Below are 20,871 nucleotides of genomic sequence, written 5' to 3' on the forward strand. Positions count from 1 at the left end.
CCACTAAACTGAGTTTTTACCCAAAGTTGTTCACTTTGTTGACTCTGGAATTGTGAGTTTTCTGATATCTGATAAAACGTTATCAAAGAATTACCAATATTCATTCATATTTTTCTGCCTACATTTTTCCTCCCAATCAGTTTTGCTGACAATTTTCCTCATCTTTAGGGAATTAGTCCTCTTGGAGCACTAAGTGTCTATCAATAGTATTGGGTGGGAACTGTCCATTTGAATGTAAATCAATTTCCTTTTTTATTTTCCTCTCCTATATCATATGCTCTCTTCTTTGTCTGTTGTGTAACCTAAAGAGTCCCAGACTTTTCTATATGTTTGCATATGGCAGCCTCCCCCATTCTCAGAGCCTGTCTTCGAAATCCCTTTTATATATGCTATACCCTTAATAGAGACCAAGTGATCAAACACATTCCTGAACATGTTATTCAGCGTCCGATATCTTAGGGATCTGAACATTGCTTTTGTTTTATCCACTGCTGAGAATGTGCAGGTGTTTCTCCTGAACTGCTATCAATGGCGCCAAGGTCTTTCCCCTGAGGTATGTTCTAGTTGGGATGTTTCTCACAGCACATATCTTTGCAAAATTTTCAGTGTGTGAAGAGAGAGCAATCTGCTTCTCCCATGAGAACAGCCTCCACTACTGCATGCGGTCTCTCATATTAACGTTGTCTCTCCATTCAGGCATTTCTACTGCGACTATCACCCGAGAGCCTGGGAAGACACAGAAAGTCAGGGGAGCATATGGTAAATACAGAAGACACCCTTATGCCTCAGAGTTGGACACTTTCTCCCCTACATCATGTCAGATTCGAACACAACCGACTTCACCAACCCCTCCACCTTCATCCTACTTGGAATTCCTGGCCTAGAGGCAGCCAATATGTGGATCTCCATCCCATTCTGCACCATGTACGCCATAGCCATCTTGGGGAACTTCACCATCCTGTTCATCGTGAAGAGGGAGCAGAGCCTCCATGGGCCCATGTACTATTTCCTCTGCATGCTGGCTGTCAGCGACCTTGTCATGTCCACAGCCACCGTACCCAAACTGCTGAGCATCTTCTGGTTCAATTCCAGGGAGATCAGTTTCAGTGCCTGCCTCACCCAGATGTATTTTGTTCACTCCCTCTCAGGGATGGAGTCTGGAATCCTCGTGGCCATGGCTTTTGATCGCTACGTGGCCATCTGCAATCCTCTGAGACATTCCACCATCCTGACAAACTCTGTTGTGGCCAAGATAGGCCTGGCTGTGGTGCTGCGCAGTGGCATACTCGCATTACCCTATCCCTTCCTGGTGAGGCGGTGGCCATATTGCAGAACCAACATCATCCCACACTTCTATTGTCAGCATATATCTGTGGTGAAGCTGGCCTGCACTGACATCCGCATCAGTAGTTACTATGGCCTGTTTGATCTTCTCTCTGTGATCGGAATGGATGTGTTTTTTATCGCCGTGTCCTATACACAGATCCTCAGGGCCATCTTCCGCCTCCCCACAAAGGATGCCCGGCTCAAAACTTTTGGGACCTGCATCTCTCATCTTTGTGCCATCTCAGCTTTGTATGTCCCAGATTTATTCTCCTTTCTCATGCTGCGGTTTGGCCACAATGTGCCACTGTATGTCCTCGTTCTCATTACCGGTGTGTACCACATGGTGCCACCTGTGCTGCACCCCATCATTTATGGGGTGAGGACCAAACAGATCCGGGGCAGGCTGCTCCAGCTGTTTACTCATAAAGGGGCCTAAGGTATTCTCCTGGTGCTCTGGCTCTGAGACTGAGATCCGTGCAGAGCTGCCTGGTGCATGGTGCCAGGGCCTCTTCCCTGAATCACTTCCTGGACAGACACATTAAACCCTTCCCTGTCCTTACTGTGCTGTGTCAATGTGATGAACTGGGGAATCAGTCTATGCACACTACACTGGGTGGCCACCTTTCTAATCCGTGGTAGATGGATCCCTGGAATTACAATCTTACCCCATCTCTTCTGTCAAGTCTTGGCCCTGCTGTGTGTCTTCTCCCCAATGCCCTGCCCACGTCTCTTGTTCCTCTCTTCCCTTCCCATTGTCAATTGCAACATAGTCATCTCTAAAACCAATATGTTCTCACCTCTTGTGGCACGTTACTTAAGGGACACAGGTTAGTGTTAAAATTTTAATGTTTATTCTTAATTTGTTAGTAACTCTGTGGAGAGAGAGACCACATCAGGACTCCTGGCTGACAAAGCCCTGGCTGGGATGATTTAGTTTGGAATAGGTTCTGCTTTGAGCAGCGGGTTGGACTAGATACCTCCTGAGGTCCCTTCCAGCCCTGATATTCTGTGATTCTATCATACCTGGGATCTATCTGAGTTCTGGGAGAGGGGCGGGTTATAGTGGGTTGCAGCAGGAGGCAGATACATCTTGGGTCTAAATGAGAAGATCAGAATGGCTGTTCCGGGTAACACCAACGGTCCATGTAGCCCAGTAGCCTGTCTTCTGACAGTGCCCAGTGCCAGGTGCTTCAGAGGGATTGAACAGAACATGACAATCAGCCTGTGATTCATGTGGAGCAGCTTGGCAGAAGGGGGCAGAATCCCCTAGTCTGGGCTGTCTCAGATTCATCTGGCAGGAGTTCAAGACTGCAGCCCCAGTAGAAGCTGCTGGAGGAGGGGAAGAGCCCCGGCTGGAACGGCAGAAGAATATGTCATTTCTGGCTGCCCTGAGCCCTAACGGCTGCCACAGAGTGGAGGTGGGGGGAGAAGCCCTACTCACTGCTGTCCTCTCTATCTTCCATACTGCTGCCAACCAGGGGTTGTCTCATTTCCCCTGTCCTTAGATGAACCTCAGGGGGTGGTTTTTTGTCTCCCCTCCCAGACCCTTTAGGGGCTGCTCACTTCCCTCCTCTCCCTCACCCGTTCTGGAGATAAAGGCAGGTTCACGTCACCACTGGTATAGTCGTCGCACCGGTGGTCTGCTCCCTCTATGCTCATTTCCATGGGCTACAGGATCATAACAGGGGCCTCGCCAGAGGATCATCATAGGTCCACTACATCATCCCACACTGTTCTGCAGGATGAGCTTCACCATTTTCTGGTGGACACCTGCGATTTGAAGGGTAAGGTGAAGCTCCCTCTCCAACGTTGGAGAGACGTCCATCTTGTCTTCTGGGCCACGAGGGCTGTTTTGGAGGAGTGGCGGGGGATGGTGTAGACGATGGTGTAGAGAGGAGGGGTTTCGATTTATTAGGATCTGGGTAAACTGTTGAGATAGGGGGAGCCTGTACAGGAAGGATGGGCTCCACCTAAACCAAAGTGGATCCAGACTTCTGGCACTTAACAATAAAACATTTGCAGAGCAGTTTTTAAACTAAGAGATGAGGGGGAAAGCCAACGGCTGCAGCGGAGGACATGGATACGACAGAGACTTCTTTTAGAGGAGAGTCTATTGATAGAGATTGTGTAGGTTCTAATCAAGAGGAGAGGATGGAAGAGGATAAACTATGGGCCAGATCAGATGGGAAATATTTACATAAAAAAGAATCTGACACATCAGAAAACGGCAAACAAAAAACAGAGATAGGTTTTTCAAGTGCTTGTACACAAATGCTAGAAGTCTAAATAAGAAGATGGGTGAACTAGAGTGCCTGGGGATAAATTAGGATATTGATATAATAGGCATCACTGAAACCTGGTGGCGTGGGGACAATCAATGGGACACTATAAAAGGACTGCTTGGAAATAGTGACCACAACATAATAACATTTAACATTCCTGTGGTGGGAGAACATCTCAACAGCCCAACATTGTGGCATTTAATTTCAAAAGGGGGAACTATGCAAAAATGAGGATGTTAGTTAGCAGAAATTCAAAAGTACAGTGACTAGAGTTAAATCCCTGCAAGCTGCATGGACAGTTTTCAAAGACACCATAATAGAGGCCTGTCATAAACAGATAGTTAAGTGTTAATGTCTCTTTTACCTGTAAAGGGTTAAGAAGTTCACCTAGCCTAGCTGACACCTGACCAGAGGAACCAATGAGGGGACAAGATGTTTCAAAAGGAAGGAGGGAAGTTTCCTTTCTTTAGAGTCAGTTTCAGCCGGAATGGAAAAGATCGAGGAACCAGCCTCTTATCAGAGTAGTAAGTTTAGAAAAGAATAAATAGGTTTATGTTTATTTTCTTTTAGTAACTTGTCTTGTCATTAGGGGAATAATCATATTGGGTATTCTTGTGTGTACTAAGGTTTTTGCCCAGGGGAACATCCTGTGTTTTAAATCTGTTGTCCATGAGATCAGCTTGTATGCTGTCTCCCAGAGGTTTTTTTCTTTTACCTTTCTTTTCTTTAATTAAAAGCCTTCTTTTTAAGAACCTGATTGATTTTTCCCTGTTGTTAAGATCCAAGGGGATTGGATCTGGACTCACCAGGAATTGGTGGGGGAAAGGAGGGAGGATGGTTAAATTCTCCTTGTAATAAGATCCAAAGGGTTAGATCGATGTTCACCAGGAAATTGGTGAAGGAGTCTCTCAAGACTACCCAGGGAAGGGAGTTAGTTCTTGGGAGTGGTGACAGCCTATTGATCTAAGCTGGTAATTAAGCTTAGGAGGTCCACATGCAGGTCCCCACATCTATACTCTAAGGTTCAGAGTGGGGTTGAAACTATGACAGTTATGAATATTGGCTGCATACTTGTTTGATTCTAAGTAGGCTGTAGGGAAGCAGTTGGTCGGGTTCCTGAGAAAAGACTATTCTTGGTAAGTGCCCCATCAAGAAACACTGAAGCCAACAATGAACTCGGAGACACCAATCCACATCTGAGCTTTCCCAGGAATGTGGCTTGGCTGGTAAGGAACTCAGTCATGCATGGACATGTGACTTGCCCAGTTGACTCCAGAACTCCATCTTTGAGCTGGTCTTTGAATAGGAGAGAGGAGGAGGTATTCACCCACAAGAGAAAGTCTATTTAAGCCAAGGGGAGACCTCACCGTTTTGTCTTCAGCTGGCTGAAGAGAGAGCCTCTCCACCCCCAAAGATACCTGAAAGAACCTGGAACAAAGGAGAGTGACTGCAAGGGGTGGGAGTGATTGCTGGACCCTGACTAAAAGCTGATTAGTCTTGTAAAAGGGAGCATTCTGGAACTGGTGAGGAATTGATCTCTATTTAGCTGGATTAGACATAGACTGTCGTGTTTTATTTTATTTTACTTGGTAATTCACTTTGTTATGTCTGTCACTACTTGGAACCACTTAAATCCTACTTTCTGTATTTAATAAAATCACTTTTTACTTATTAATTAACCCAGAATATGTATTAATACCTGGAGGGATGGTGTGGAAACGGCTGTGCATCTCTCTCTGTCAGTGTTATAGACGACGAACAATTTATGAGTTTACCCTGCATAAGCTTTATACAGGGTAAAACAGATTTATTTGGGTTTAGACCCCATTGGGAGTTGGGCATCTGAGTGTTAAAGACAGGAGCATTTCTGTGAGCTGCTTTCAGTCAAGTTTGCAGCTTTCGGGCGAATACTTCAGACCCTGGGTCTGTGTTGGAGCAGGCGGGCGTGTCTGACTCAGCAAGACAGGGTGCTGGGGTCCTGAGCGGGCAGGGAAGGCAGGGGCAGAGGTAGTCTTGGCACATCAGGTGGCAGCTCCCAAGGGGGGTTCTGTGATCCAACCCGTCACACACCCCTGCAGTAAACTAAGGGGGGAGATATGACATTCTGTGCCCCAAAGCAACACCCTGGCACCCCCATATTTACCTTGGTGATATGATAGTGATGTGACGCTGGACTCCATCTTGTGTCTGTTCTTTTCCAGTAACTGTGCTGGGGGCTTTTGCTTGGAATAATGAAGCTCCCTCTACATGACAGAAGCTATAAAATGTGGAAGCGACATCATCACTTGGCCTCACTCTCCCCACAACTCAACATCAAAGACGTTAGAATCTGGGACTGAACTGGGGCTCTGGTCCCAGGCTGAAGGGATTTCTAGCCTGTGCATGGAAGATTGGTGGATTGTTTGAACCATCAGGGTGAGACACTGTTTGATTCAAAGCCTGTCTAGTGTTTAGAACTTTGTTTGTGATGTTCTTTATTTCCCAGATTTCAACTTCGTTCTTTACACCATTACTTATAATCACGTAAACAATCGATCTTTCTGTAATTAACAAATCTGGTTTATATTGTTTTCCTTACTACAGGATGTTGTTTGAAACGTACAAGGGAAATCTGCTCAGGCTGATGTATTGTCCTCTCCACATTGAGGGAGGGGCAGGCTGGGAAATAAACTGATACTGGTCAGGCTTTTGCCCAAGGCAAGACGGTACAGCTCTTGGGTCCTAGGCTGGGGAGATGGGGGGAGCTGGAGGGAGCCTCTGCATTGTTAGTTCATGGATGGCTGGTGAAAGGTTTCATGTAACTGCAGCTGGGTGTGTCCCTGTCTGTGTGTAGCTGTGTAAGTGCAAGTCCTGCAGAGGTTTACAGCTTGTCACAGCCTCACAGTGTGAGAGCAGCAAAGAGTCCTGTGGCACCTTATAGACTAACAGACGTATTGGAGCATGAGCTTTCGTGCATCTAACGAAGTGGGGATTCACCCACGAAAGCTCATGCTGCAATACGTGTGTTAGTCTATAAGGTGCCACAGGACTCTCTGCTGCTTTACACATCCAGACTAACACGGCTACTCCTCTGATACTTGACAGTGTGAGAGGGGGCCCAGATTGGTTTGCCAGAAAGTTCGGCGGTCCCCATTTCCACGTTGCAACCCATGGAATTCCTTTCCCCCACTTCCCCAGTGAACAGGTCCTGCAAGACTGGGAGTCCATTTCCCTGTTGTCATGCGGTCACTTACTGAGAGAGAGACCGTGGATATGGAAGGGAAGTCAGGACACTTTGGTTCTGTCAGTCCGTGTCTGTGTGACCTTGGACAAGTCATGTCTCCCCGTGCCTCAGTTTACTGCTCAGTGAAATGGGGATGGTTCATAGTGACATTCATTTCCTACGTTTTGAAGATCTATCAATGAAAGGTGCTGCACAGTATAATGATAGTTACTAATGAGAAGTACTGATCTCTGATCCCTTAGCGACAGCTCCATGTGTTTGCTGTAAGTGCTTGTGTCTCCTCTTAGTCAACTTTCTTCAAATCTCTCTGTCTACTATCTACCCATCTATCCTGAGAATTTACAGGACATCAGATCCTCTGGAGAGTTAGGCATTATCCCTAATTTTCTTTCTCATGAACTATAATTTTTAAATATATGCACACAAATGTACAGAGCAGCCAATTCCTCTCTGACTCAGCACAGAGCCCAAGAGTTCTCATCTCCCTTTGGGAAGGTCCCTTAATTACTGTTTACTTCTAAAGCTGGATAATTAGCACAGAAGTGGAGACATGCTTCTCTACAGCCTGTTTGCATCCAGATGCTCCCTTGTCCTTTAGAGTCTGATCGACCCCCCTGGGATTACACAGAGCTATATTATAAACTGTGCACACTCTGTGTTGGCTCTCGGTGTCAGATGCTGCTGCAGATGCTGGATTCAGAAAGGTGTCGGTCACAGATACCTGAGGGGCATTCCCAGGGAGGACATTTCCATCTCGTAATTCACAGGTACCTATCTCTTGCTGAGGAGCTCACCCGATCGACAGTCCTTCTGCAAGGTGGGTGTGGCGGGATAGAGAGTAAGTCTGTGTCCTTTCCACTCTGCACAACCATGACACATCCGAGGGCCCTTGCCATAAGTGATGAGTTTGCTAAAGAATCACTGGCCAAAATGTCACTGATTTCTGTGCATCACCACTCATCCTGCCTGACGGACTCTAGCTCAAGGTGGTGCATTTCAGTGGCACAGTGAATCCTTCAGGATGAAATATGTTAGTAGATGTGCAAAACAAGGCCAAATTCTGAGACCACGGCCCGTACTTCACTCAGGCCCCAGTGAGGCAAAACTCCCCTTAGAGCAAGACGTGAGTACAGATGTCAGGAGCCAGCTCTGTGTTAATGCACATATGCTAAGACCCCCTCCTCTTGCACTTCAGGGATCTGTCTATTAATGTGGCAGAGGGACAGGGGCTGTTACCTGACTTTTATCTGCTGGAAAGCTCGGCGGTGCTAGGGATCCTCCCTAGAAAAATAATTAATTTTTTTCAACATGGATAACACATTTTTCTCCCAGCTTCCTTCGAGAACTTGGCTGAACTGTTATGCCTGAAACCGCAAAAAAAGAAACCAAAAAACCCCATTTTTTCAAAGCAGACACCCAATATGTGATATTTCAGAACAAACTCCAAAAATTTGGCAAACTTATAAGCAACTGGAAATGAGGTCTTCTAATGGAAGGTGTCAGACAGCCTTAACTAAAGGTGATGCCCCCGACACGACCTACAATGGCCAATCCATTTGTGAATCCCATTCTTCTATTCTCTTTGCTCCAATAATGTTGGTAGCAAGGAGTTCTACAGGCCAAATAGGAATTATGGTAGCAATTACCTTTTCTCAATGTTATATGTTCAGACCTTCAATTTAACTAAATATTCCCTTGTTCATGTTATGAGACACATTAAATATAAATGCCTGGTCTACTTTCTTTATCAATAGATCTATAGGGTTTAAGGTCAGAAGGGACCATTTGATCATCCAGTCTGATCTCCTGTAAAACACAAGCCCATTAAATTTCACTCAGTTACCTCTGGATTGAGCCGAAAGATGAGTGTGTGACTAAGGCCGGGTCTACACTAGGATTTTACATCATAGAATGATAGAGCCATGGGGTTATAAGGGAACGCAAAGGACAGTTAGTCTATCCCCCTGAAAAGATGCAGGATTTGTTTTGTGTTACTGATGGCTATTCACACGTCTTTGAAAATCCTCCACAGAAGGAGCTTCCATGACTTCCCTGGGAGTCTGTTCCATTGGCCTCCTGTAGCTAAAGTTCGGAAGATTTTCCTGAAATTTAATTTAAATCTGCTAGTCTGGAATTTGAACCCATTGCCTCTTGTCCTGCCCCTCTGTGGTAAGAAAGAATAACTTTCCTCCACCTTTTTATGGCAGCATTTCAAGTGTTTGAAGACCACTATCCTGTCCCTCAGTAATCTCCTCTTTTCCAAGTAAACATATTAGTTTCTTTGGTTTGCTCATACAGTTTGCATTCCATCCTTTGCATAACATTTGTTATTTGCCTATGGATCCTTTCCAGATTCTCTACATCCTTTCTGTTAATTGGTGTGCAAACTTGGACACAATTGAGACATAGCCCACACTGAGTAGAGGAATACTATCTCGTAACATGAATTTCATGTTATATTTCTGCTAATATAACCGAACATTGCATTTGCCTTTTTTGAAACATTTTTCCTAATGTGCAACCTAAACCTCCCTTGCTGCAATTTAAGTCCACTGCTTCTTGTCTTCTCTCAGAGGTTAAGGAGAACACTTTTTCTCCCTCTTTGTAAAAACGTTTTAGCTATTTGAAAACTGTTATCATTCCCCCGCTCAGTCTTCTCCTTTTCAGACTAAACATTCTTCCTTCATAGGTCATGTTTTCAAGACCCCTAATCATCCTTTTCTCCAGTTTTTCCAGATCATTTTGAATGTTTATCTGAATCTCAGAGACTTCCAACCCTTCCCAAATTTTATTATCTGCAAACATAAGTGCACTCTCTATGCCATGATCTAAATCGTTAATGAAGACACTGAAAAGAACTGGACCCAAAACTGATCCCTGCGGAACCCCACTTCTTATGCCCTTCCAGCATCACTGTGAACCATTGATAACTATTCTCTGCGAGCGGTTATCCAGCCAGTTATGCACCCACCTTATAGTAGCTCCCTCTAGGTTGTATTTCCCCAGTTTCCTAATGAGAAGGTCATGCCAGACTCTGTCTAAAGCTGTACTAACATCTAAATATACCACATCTACTGCTTCCCCACATGTGCAGGGCTTGTTACCCTGTCAAAGAAAGCTATGAGGTTGCTTTGACATGTTTTCTTCTTGACTAATCTATGCTGACTGTCACTTATCACTTCATTATCTTCTAGACGTTTGCAAATTGATTCCTTAATTATTTGCTCCATTATCTTACCTGGTACAGAAGTGAAGCTGACTGGTCAGTAATTGCCTGGGTTGCCCTTATTTCCCTCTTTATAGACAGGCACTATATGGGCTCTTTTCCAGTCTTCTGGAATCTCCCGTATCTCCCATCACTTTTCAAAGATAATCGCTAATGGCTCAGATCCCTTCTCAGTCAGTTCCTTCAGAGTATTGTAGGATGCATTTCATTCTGCCCTCGTGACGTCAAGACATCTATCTTGTCCAAGTAATTTTTAACTTGTTCATTCCCTATTTTAGCATCTGAACCTACCCCATTTTCACTGGCATTCTCTATGTTGGGTGTCCAAACACCACTAACTGTCTTGGTGAAAACTGAAACAAGTAAGTCATTAAACACCTCTGCCATTTCCACATGGTCTTCTGCTTGCTCCTAAGGTGCTTGTAGAATGTTTTCTTGTTACTCTTTTATCTCTAATTATTTTGATCTTTTGTGCTTTGGCCTTTCTAATTTTGCCCCTACATACATGTGTTATTTGCTGATATTTCTCCTTTGTAATGTGACCTTGTTTCCACTTTTGTAGGATCCTTTTTTGATTTTTAGATCAGTCAAGATCTCCTGGTTAAGTCATTGCGGTCTCTTGCCATACATCCTATCTTTCCTATGCAGTGGGACAGTTTGCTCTTGTGCCCTTACTAACGTCTCTCTGAAAAAAATACCTGTCTTCTATTGTTTTTACCCTTAGACTTGCTTCCAATGAGATCTTACCTACCAACTCCCTGAGTTTGCTCAAGTCTGCCTTCCTGAAATCCATTGTCTTTATTTTGCTGTTCTCCCTCCTACCATTCCTTAGAATCAGAAACTCTATCATTTCATGGTCACTTTCCCCCAGTTTACCTTCCACTTTCAAATTCTCAACCAGTTCCTCCTTATATGTCAAAATCAAGTCTAGAACAGCCTCTCTCCAAGTAGCAAAGAGTCCTGTGGCACCTTATAGACTAACAGATGTATTGGAGCATGAGCTTTCTTCGGTAAATACCCACTTGGTTGGATGCATGTACTTGCATGGTATTCACCCACAAAAGCTCATGCTCCAAAATGTCTGTTAGTCTATAAGGTGCCACAGGACTCTTTGCTGCTTTTACAGATCCAGACTAACACGGCTACCCCTCTGATACTCTCCAAGTAGGGTTCTCCAGCTTCTGGAACAAAAAATTCTCTCCAAATCATTCCAAGATCTTATTGGATAATCTGTGCCCTGGTGTAGACAGTATGAGATGAATTCTTCCATCGACCTAGCTACCACCTCTTGGGGATTACCTGTGCTGAGGGGAGAACCCTTCCATCTGTGTAAGTAGTGTCGATATTGAAGCACTATGGCAGCACGGCTGTAGCATTTTAAGTGTAAAAAACCCTTCAAGCAGATCTTCCAGAAAAAAAACAAACATCCAGTCTGGATCTGCCAACATCTGCACGCTCTGCAAATTTTCAACATCTTTTTTCAAATGTGGACCCCAGAACTGGATGCAGTTTATTTCACTAATCCCATATGCAGAGGTAAAATCCTTTCCCTGCTCAAACTCACCAACTCAGTATTTACCACTACTAAATCAAAGGACTATAAGAAATCAAGGTTTGTTGCATCAGTGTTGTTCTCTTGATACACCAAATGTGTTCCCTGGATCAACCAATGTGTACTCTCATAAAAGGATGAAATCCGGTTTATTTGACAAGACCTGTTTTGCATAAATCCTGTTGGTGACTGGCATTACTTCCATTTCTAGACTTTTTAACCTAATTCCATACCCGCTTTTCCATTGTTTCTTAACCTTGTCAATTCTTTTATAAAAAAAAACCCTTTCCTTTTATAATTTAATATTTTACGTTTAACACAGGAATTGACATAAATCTTTCCAAGGATTTATCTTGTTCTTAATATATTTAATAAACTCCTTTTTGTGATCCATAACCCTGCAAACATGGAGTTTTCCCTGATGTCTTAATATTCCTTATCAATTTTCTTAATTTCTGATTTTTATTGCTGGCCAGCTATTTTCCCTTTTTCCTCTTTTTTACATATTGCTTCCCTCCCTCTAATTGTTGCCTTCACTTTACCACTAAACTGAGTTTTTACCCAAAGTTGTTCACTTTGTTGACTCTGGAATTGTGAGTTTTCTGATATCTAATAAAATGTTATCAAAGAATTACCAATATTCATTCATATTTTTCTGCCTTAATTTTTTCTCCCAATCAGTTTTGCTGACAATTTTCCTCAGCTTTAGGTAATTAGTCCTCTTGGAGCACTGTCTATACATAGTATTGATTGGGAACTTCCCATTTAAATGTAAATCAGTTTCCTTTTTTATTTTCCTCTCCTATATCATATGCTCTCTTCTTTGTCCCTTGTATAAACTAAAGCGTCCCAGACTTTTATATCCTTAATAGAGACTGGGTGACTAAAATTGAGCACATTCCCGAACATGTTATGCTCCATCCCATATCTTAGGGATCTGAACATTCTTTTGTTTTGTCCACTACTGTGAATGAGCAGGTGTTTCTCCTCAACTGCTATCAATGGCGTCCAGGTTTTGTCCCTCAGGTATGTTCTAGTTGGGATGTTTCTCTCAGCACATGTCTTTGCAAAATTCTGTGGGTTTTTTTCCCCATGTCTGATTTTGAGCAACTGGATGAATGGGGAACTCCCTTCGGTATGTACTCCCTATCCTGGCTCTCATTGCATTAAAGAACCATGATAGATAACCAGTATCCACACTTGTGTTTCCTGCTAGTGCCTCTTAAGGTTCCCCCACCACAAAGTGTAGGAATTATTAATGCAGGGAGCACAATACAAATGTGGAATTGGATTTAGTAGGGTCATTGTTCATAGTTATTCTTTCTGAATAATGAAAATGTAATTTTTCAGTGTGTGAAGAGATAGCAATCTGCTTCTCCCATGAGAACAGCCTCCACTACTGCATGCGGTCTCTCATATTAACGTTGTCTCTCCATTCAGGCATTTCTAGAGTTACCATCACCCGAGATCCTGGGAACACACAGAAAGTCAGGGGAGCATTCGCCAAATGCAGAAGACACCCTTATGCCTCAGAGTTGGACACTTTCTCCCCTACACCATGTCAGATTTTAACAGAACTGACTTCACCAACCCTTCCACCTTCATCCTACTGGGCATTCCTGGCCTAGAGGCTGCCCATATCTGGATCTCCATCCCATTCTGTGCCATGTACGCCATAGCCGTGTTGGGGAACTTCACCATTCTGTTCATCGTGAAGAGGGAGCCCGGCCTCCATGGGCCCATGTTCTTTTTCCTCTGCATGCTGGCCGTCAGCGACCTGGTCCTGTCCACATCCACCCTCCCCAAACTGCTGAGCATCTTCTGGTTCAATTCCAGAGAGATCAGTTTCAGTGCCTGCCTCACCCAGATGTACTTTGTTCACTCTTTCTCAGGGATGGAGTCTGGAATCCTTGTGGCCATGGCTTTTGATCGCTTTGTGGCCATCTGCCATCCTCTGAGATATTCCACAATCCTGACAAACTCTGTTGTGGCCAAGATATGCCTCACGGTGGTGCTGCGTAGTGGCATACTCGCAATACCCTATCCCTTATTGGCGAGGCGGTGGCCATATTGCAGAACCAACATCATCCCACACTTCTATTGTGGGCATATATCTGTGGTGAAGCTGGCCTGCGCTGACATCCGCATCAGTAGTTACTATGGCCTGTTTGATCTTCTCTCTGTGATCGGAATGGATGGGTTTTTTATCGCCGTGTCCTATACTCAGATCCTCCGGGCTATCTTCCGCCTCCCCACAAAGGATGCCCGGCTCAAAACTTTTGGGACCTGCATCTCTCATCTTTGTGCCATCTTAGCTTTGTACATACCAGATTTATTCTTCTCCCTCATGTACCGGTTTGGCCACAATGTGCCACTTCACTTCCTCATTCTCATTACCTGTGTGTACCACTTGTTTCCCCCTGTGCTGCACCCCATCATTTATGGGGTGAGGACCAAACAGATCCGGGGCAGGCTGCTCCAGCTCTTTACTCATAAAAAGACCTAAATGTTTTCTCCTTGTGATCTGGCTCTCAGATTGAGCTCCGTGCAGAGCTGGGTGGTGCATGGTGCTGGGGCCTCTTCTCTGAATCACTTACTGGACAGACAGAGACACATTAAACCCTTCCCTCTCCTTACTCTGCTGTGTCACTGTGATAAACTGGGGAATCAGTCTATGTACAATACACTGGGTTGCCACTTGTGTACACCAAATTAAAAAAAAAACACAGTAAAAGAACTAAAAAAAGAGCCATTGTGACTTAACAACCATGTAAAAGAAGCAGTGAGAGATGAAAAGGCATCTTTTCAAAAGTGGAAGTCAAATCCTAGTGAGGAAAATAGAAAGCAGCATAAACACTGCCAAATTAAGTGTAAATAATTAATAAGAAAAGCCAAAAAGAAGTTTGAAGAACGGCTAGCCAAAAACTCAAAGTGTAATAAAAACATGTTTTTTAAGTACATCAGAAGCAGGAAGTCTGCTAAACAACCAGTGGGGCCCCTGGACAATCAAGATACAAAAGGAGCACTTAAAGACGAAGAAGACATTGTGGAGAAACTAAATACATTCTTTGCTTCAGTCTTCATGGCTGAGGATGTTAGGGAGATTCCTAAACCTGAGCTGTCCTTTATACGTGACAGATCTGTCACAGATTGAACTGTCACTAGAGGAGGTTTGGAATTAATTGATAAACTTAAGAGTAACAAGTCACCGGGACTAGATGGCATTCACCCAAGTGTTCTGAAAGAACTCAAATGTGAAGTTGCAGAACTATTAACTATGGTTTGTAACCTGTCCTTTAAATCAGCTTCTGTACCCAATGATTGGAAGATAGCTAATGTAACACCAATATTTGAAAAGGGCTCTAAAGATGATCCCGGCAATTACAGACTGGTAAGTCTAACGTCGGTACTGGGCAAATTAGTTGAAACAATAGTTAAGAATAAAATTGTCAGACACATAGAAAAACATAAACTCTTGAATAAAAGTCAACATGGTTTCTGTAAAGGGAAATCATGTCTTACTAATCTATTAATGTTCTTTAAAGTGGTCAACAAACATGTGGACAACGGGGATTCAGTGGACATAGTGTACTTAGATTTCCAGAAGGCCTTTGACAAGGTCCCTCAACAAAGGCTCTTACATAAATTAAGCTGTCATGGGATAAAAGGGAAGGTCCTTTCATGGATTGAGAACTGGTTAAAAGACAGGGAACAAAGGGTAGGAATAAATGGTAAATTCTCAGAATGGAGAGGGGTAACTAGGTGTTCCCCAATGGTCAGTCCTAGGACCAATCCTATTCAACTTATTCATAAATGATCTGGAGAAAGCGGTAAACAGTGAGGTGGCAAAGTTTGCAGATGATACTAAACTGCTCAAGGTAGTTCAGACCAAAGCAGACTGACGAACTTCAAAAAGATCTCACAAAACTAAGTGATTGGGCAACTAAATGGCAAATGAAATATAATGTGGAAAATAACTCCAACTATACATACACGATGATGGGAGCTAATTTAGCTACAAGAAGTCAGGAAAAAGATCTTGGAGTCATCGTGGATAGTTCTCTGAAGATGTCCACGCAGTGTGCAGAGGCAGTCAAAAAAGCAAACAGGATGTTAAAGGGCACCGGGTCCAGGGAAGGACAAGCAGATCACCAGTCTGCAGAGGGTGCTCCTGGCTGGAAAAAGAGCTAATTCCTGAGGACAACCAGCAGGAGGCGCCGCAGGGGTGAGTCCGCTGTGCTACATGGAGAAAATGGATAAGGAAAAGTTGTTTACTTATTCCCATAATACAAGAACTAGGGGTCACCAAATGAAATTTAATAGGCAGCAGATTTAAAACAAATAAAGGGAGGTTCTTCTTCACACAGCGCACAGTCAACTTATGGAACACCTTGCTGGAGGAGGTTGTGAAGGCTAGGACTATAACAGCGTTTAAAAGGGGACGGGATAAATTCATGGTGGTTAAGTCCATTAATGGCTATTAGCCAGGATAGGTAAGGAATGGTATCCCTAGCCTCTGTTTGTCAATTAATTCCAAAACCTCCTCTAGTGACACTTCAATCTGTGACAGTTCCTCAGATTTGCCACCTACAAAAGCCAGCTCAGGTTTGGGAATCCCCCTAACATCCTCAGCCGTGAAGACTGAAGCAAAGAATCCATTTAGTTTCTCCGCAATGGCTTTATCGTCTTTAAGCGCTCCTTTTGTATTTCGATCGTCAAGGGGCCCCACTGGTTGTTTAGCAGGCTTCCTGCTTCTAATGTACTTAAAAAACATTTTGTTATTACATTTGGAGTTTTTGGCTAGTTCTTCAAACTCCTCTTTGTCTTTTCTTATTACATTCTTGCACTTAAGTTGGCAGTGTTTATGCTCCTTTCTATTTTCAACCTTTACCTATATCCAGATGGATGTCAATCGGTTGCGCTAGTCCTGGTTGGACTGTATATATGTATTTTGTTTCCATCTTGCCCGGGCCCACTACTCCAGCATTTGACTGGCCCAGTTCTCGCCCACCATTTAGTGGCCATGATGGCGTCTCTCATCTCAGAGCTCACCTGGGGCTCTTCACCCTTCAGACCCCTCTGCACATACTCCAAGAGCTGGGGCCACCTTATTGCCTATTGCTCTGATTTTCTTTGAACGGGTCCTAAAATAGGGTGCTCCCCACCCACCCCTCACCCCAGTGCCTCTGGAATTCTTGAATTGGCTCCTGCCCATGAGTCCCCCACCCCATGAGTCCCTAACTTTCATAACCTGAGCCAACTGAACACCCTGCAGCTGGTTCACTTCTGAATTCCACCATGGAAAACTTTATATGCTCATGCTCCAAATGCTTCACTTCCTCAGATGCCCTGATACCAAGTGGTGGGACCTAGTACCACCTTCAGAGGGTGATGAACCCCGGTGGGCCATGAAGTACTCCATCCCGGTCCCACAGCCCACTGGGGATATTGGTTTTTGCCTCCTTCATGGAGCTATGAGCACAGGCATGTACATGGCACGTTTGCCCCCATTTTAGATGCCTGCCCATTTTGTGTCCTGAGGCAGGCCCTGGCGCACACCTATCTGCAATGCGCAAGCTTGCAGCCCCTATTCCAACTCCTCCACAACTTCAACAGGAGGTTCTGGCTGCACTTTTCCCCAAACCTTTTCATATCTGCTACCTGCTTTAGTTCAACATACAGGATGTGTCCTGCAGGTCCCTTGTGTTAGAGGTGAAATATACTCTAATATAAATCTGTAAAATTATTAATAAAACAAATAATCAAACCCATTAGAAAATAAGAAATGTATAAGAAAAGATATACAGGGAAGCAAGTAAATTAGACTATAGGGTACCACAGCTGCAGGCTGCTAGTTGGTAATGGCCAGGGACTTATAAGTGACAGAGAGGGAGAGACACTTGTGTGTGGGGGGGTTAGTTTCAAAAGAAAGAGAGAGCTGGATCTAAATGCACCAGGAGAGAGAGAGAGAGAGAGATAGAGAGAGAGAGAGATTGGACGAAACCCACTAGAACGGGGACTCCCTGTGTCTGCCTTTCTGGGGAGCACTTTCCAAGGGAGACACAAACTCTCTCCCTGACCCCAAACAGGCACCGTGTGTTCCAGGAACATTTCCCTCAGGGAAGCCCGGCCGGATCAGTTCTGGAACGAGAGCACTTGGGGAAAAACAGATGGTAGAGGAGCCACATATGGGTGAAGAAAATATCGTGTGGCACCTCCCTGGCCAGGCCCACTCCCCTTCCACATCTGTGTAGCAGCTCCAGGTTTGCTGTCACAGACCCCTCAAGCTCATGCAGCTGGACACTCACCAGCCGAGGGTGTTTGGGATCCACAAACAAGACCCCTGTGATTTGGAGTCCCAGCACTGTTCGGGCCCTGCCTCTGGCTCTGGGTTTCCAGGCCCACTCTCGCAGTGCAGCTTCCGTTCTAGTGCCTCCCTCTGGGAGCAGAAACCTGCCCGCCAAGCACCAAGGCCCTGACACGAGCTTTGGCTCGGCTCCCCCAGACTCTCCAATTGCTTCAGCCCACCCTTCCCAGGGCTCCCCTTGGGCGCACGCTGGTTCCAGTTTCTCCTTTTCGGGTCACATGATCGCTAAACCAAACAGCCCCAGGCCTTGCAAAAGGGGTTGTGTTGTTACCTGGGGTTCTTTCAACGCAAAGCAGTTGGTAACTTTTACTCTGTGCAAGGAGGTGTCAGGAAATAAATCAGGGGAGACACGGCCGTCCGACCGATAGATGGCTGGCACAGACAGGACAACACGAGAGTGCTTTCACTTAAAGCTAAACTTTACTTAGTCTCAAGCACTTACAAACGTGATTTTACAGACCTCATATCTAACCTTTGTTATCTCTTTTCCAAGCTGAGAAGTCCCACAATTTCTAATCTCTCCTCATATGGACGGTGTTCCATACCCCTAATCATTTCTCTTGCCTTTCACTGTGTCTTTTCCAATGCCCCAGAAGAGGGATCAGAGAGAGGAAGTCTTGTTCAGCCCCTCAAAACCAGAGGGACTGGATGAGTCAGTAGAAGCTGGGGCAGGAGAGAGGCACAAGGGTGGCAGAGGCGTCTCTTGGGTTGCAGAGCTCTGGCTGCAGTGGAAAGACAGATTCCAGATGCAGGAAAAGCTATGAGTCCAGCAATTAAGGAACCTTCCCAAAGGGAGATGAAAACTCGTGGGTTTTGCGCTGAGTCAGAGAGGAGTTGGCTGCTCTGTACATTTGTGTGTCTGTATTTAAAAATTATAGTTGATGAGAAAGAAAATTAGGGAAAATGCCTAATTCTCAGGATAGATGGGTAGATAGTAGACAGAGAGATCTGGAGAAACTTGACTAAGAGGAGACAAAAGCACTTACAGAAAACACATGGGGCTGCCGCTAAGGAATCAGAGATCAGTACTTCTCATCAGTTAATATCATCATACTGTGTAGCAACTTTCATTGATGTATCTTCAAAAAACCTAGCAAAGAAAAGTCACTATGAACATTCCCCATTTCACCGATCTGTAAACTGAGGCATGGGGAGATATGACTTGTCCTAGGTCACACAGACACTGCCTGACAGAACCCAAGTGTCCTGACTTCCCTTCCATAACCACGGTCCCTCTGTCAGTAAGTGACCGCAAAACAACAGAGAAATGGACTCCCAGTCTTGCAGGGCCTGTTCACTGGGGCGGAGGAAGGAATTCCCTGGGGACCGCCGCGCCCTCTGGCAAACCAATCTGGGCCCCCTCTCACACTGTGAGACTGTGACAAGCTGCAATCCTCTCAGGTCTTGCACTTACACAGCTATACACAGACAGGGACACACCCAGCTCCAGGTACATGAAAGCTTTCACTAGCCATCCAGGAAAAAACAATGCAGATGCTCCAGCCAGTTCCCTCCATCTCCCCAGCCTAGGACCCAAGAGCTGTACCGTCTTGCCCAGACCAAGAGCTCCCCCATCATCCCTGTCTCTGCTCCCAGCTGGTTCATGGTGTGCAGGAGGCTCTGGGGATGGGGATGGGGATGGGGAGGAGCGAGGCCATGGCAGGTTCAGGGGAGGAGGCAGGAAGGGTGGAATGGGGGCAGGTCCTGTGGCAGAGCCAGGGGTTGAGCAGTGAGCATCCCGTGGTACATTGGAAAGTTGGCGCCTGTAGCTCCTGCCTGGGAGTTGGAGCCTACACATGGAGCTGCATATTAACTCCTGAAGAGCCGCATGTGGCTCCGGAGCCAGAGGTTGGCCACCCCTGGGGTACTAGACGATAACCCTATTGATATGCTAATTGGTAATGACATTTTTCATGTCGCTTAGGCTGTTAAATTGTCTGCCTACAACAAGGATCGTTCTGCTGGAACCTCAGCGGGAACGAGGGAATGTCCCAAGAGCTGCTGAAGGAATGAGACCGAGTCTCCTTGATTCCTCTGCAGCAGGGGGAAGCTGCAGGGTCCCAAGAGCTGGGGTGGTTGAGACCAGCTCCTGCATTGCAGCTGAAGGCAGAGTCTCCTCAGGGAGGGAGAGGTGTGTATTACCTGTCAGGGACAAAATGTCCAGATTACAGCTATACGAGGGAGATACCCATTGCTAGGAAGCTTAGGAAGATGTGTCCCAGAGGGCAGAACAGAGAAGGGTGATGGACTCCTAGAAATTGCTGGGGAGGTGGGTGAGACTTCCTTTAACACTGCAGCAGGAGGCAACAGCACCTCAGGAAGGGAGGGGAGAGTAGCACCTCTCAGTGAGACAGCTGTCCAGTCTGTTAGCTGTGAGCCCATCACAACTGAACCGGGGACAGATCCCACCCTAGAGAGCCAAGGGGTGTGTGTTTTGGGGAGGGGGGCAGAGGGGGAATCTGGGAAAGGAATAGTGGGAGTACAGGAATGTCTCCTCACTGGTCACTTGGGAGAGGATGCCCAGGACAGAATGGCTGATTCAGCATCTGTGCATCCAGGCACTCAGCCTGTGGCTCAAGTTTGGAGAGGGGATTGTGTCACTGGCCTCCTGGAGGGGATCAGTCACACAACTGACCTCTTGGGGATAGAGAGAGGGGTGACAGAGGGTACCCCAATCCAGCTCTATGGCGTGCGTGTGAAAATGAACTGTCTCTTTAGAATCATAGAATCACAGAAAATTAGGGTTCAAAATGACCTCAGGAGGTATCTAGTCCACCCCAATGCTCATAGCAGGACCAACACCAACTAAATCATCCCAGCCAGAGGTTTGTCAATACAGGCCTTAAAAACATCCATGAATGGCGATTCTACCACCTCCCTACGTAACCCATTCCA

General features: G+C 45.3%; 2 protein-coding genes across 2 annotated transcripts; both read left to right on the forward strand.

The window, feature by feature from the left end:
• The first annotated feature begins 814 nt into the window (after positions 1-814).
• On the forward strand, positions 815-1,762 carry LOC123363296 (olfactory receptor 52E4-like). Its single transcript, XM_045004161.1, has one exon. It carries the CDS (start codon positions 815-817, stop codon positions 1,760-1,762), a length of 948 nt encoding a protein of 315 aa, XP_044860096.1.
• An 11,405-nt stretch (positions 1,763-13,167) lies between these two features.
• Positions 13,168-14,115, forward strand: LOC123376170 (olfactory receptor 52E4-like). The gene has a single exon (XM_045027982.1). The coding sequence runs from the start codon at positions 13,168-13,170 to the stop codon at positions 14,113-14,115; it is 948 nt and encodes a 315-aa protein (XP_044883917.1).
• Positions 14,116-20,871: the final 6,756 nt, after the last annotated feature.

Source organism: Mauremys mutica, chromosome 1, assembly GCF_020497125.1.
Source record: "Mauremys mutica isolate MM-2020 ecotype Southern chromosome 1, ASM2049712v1, whole genome shotgun sequence".
NCBI classification, from domain to species: Eukaryota; Metazoa; Chordata; order Testudines; family Geoemydidae; genus Mauremys; species Mauremys mutica.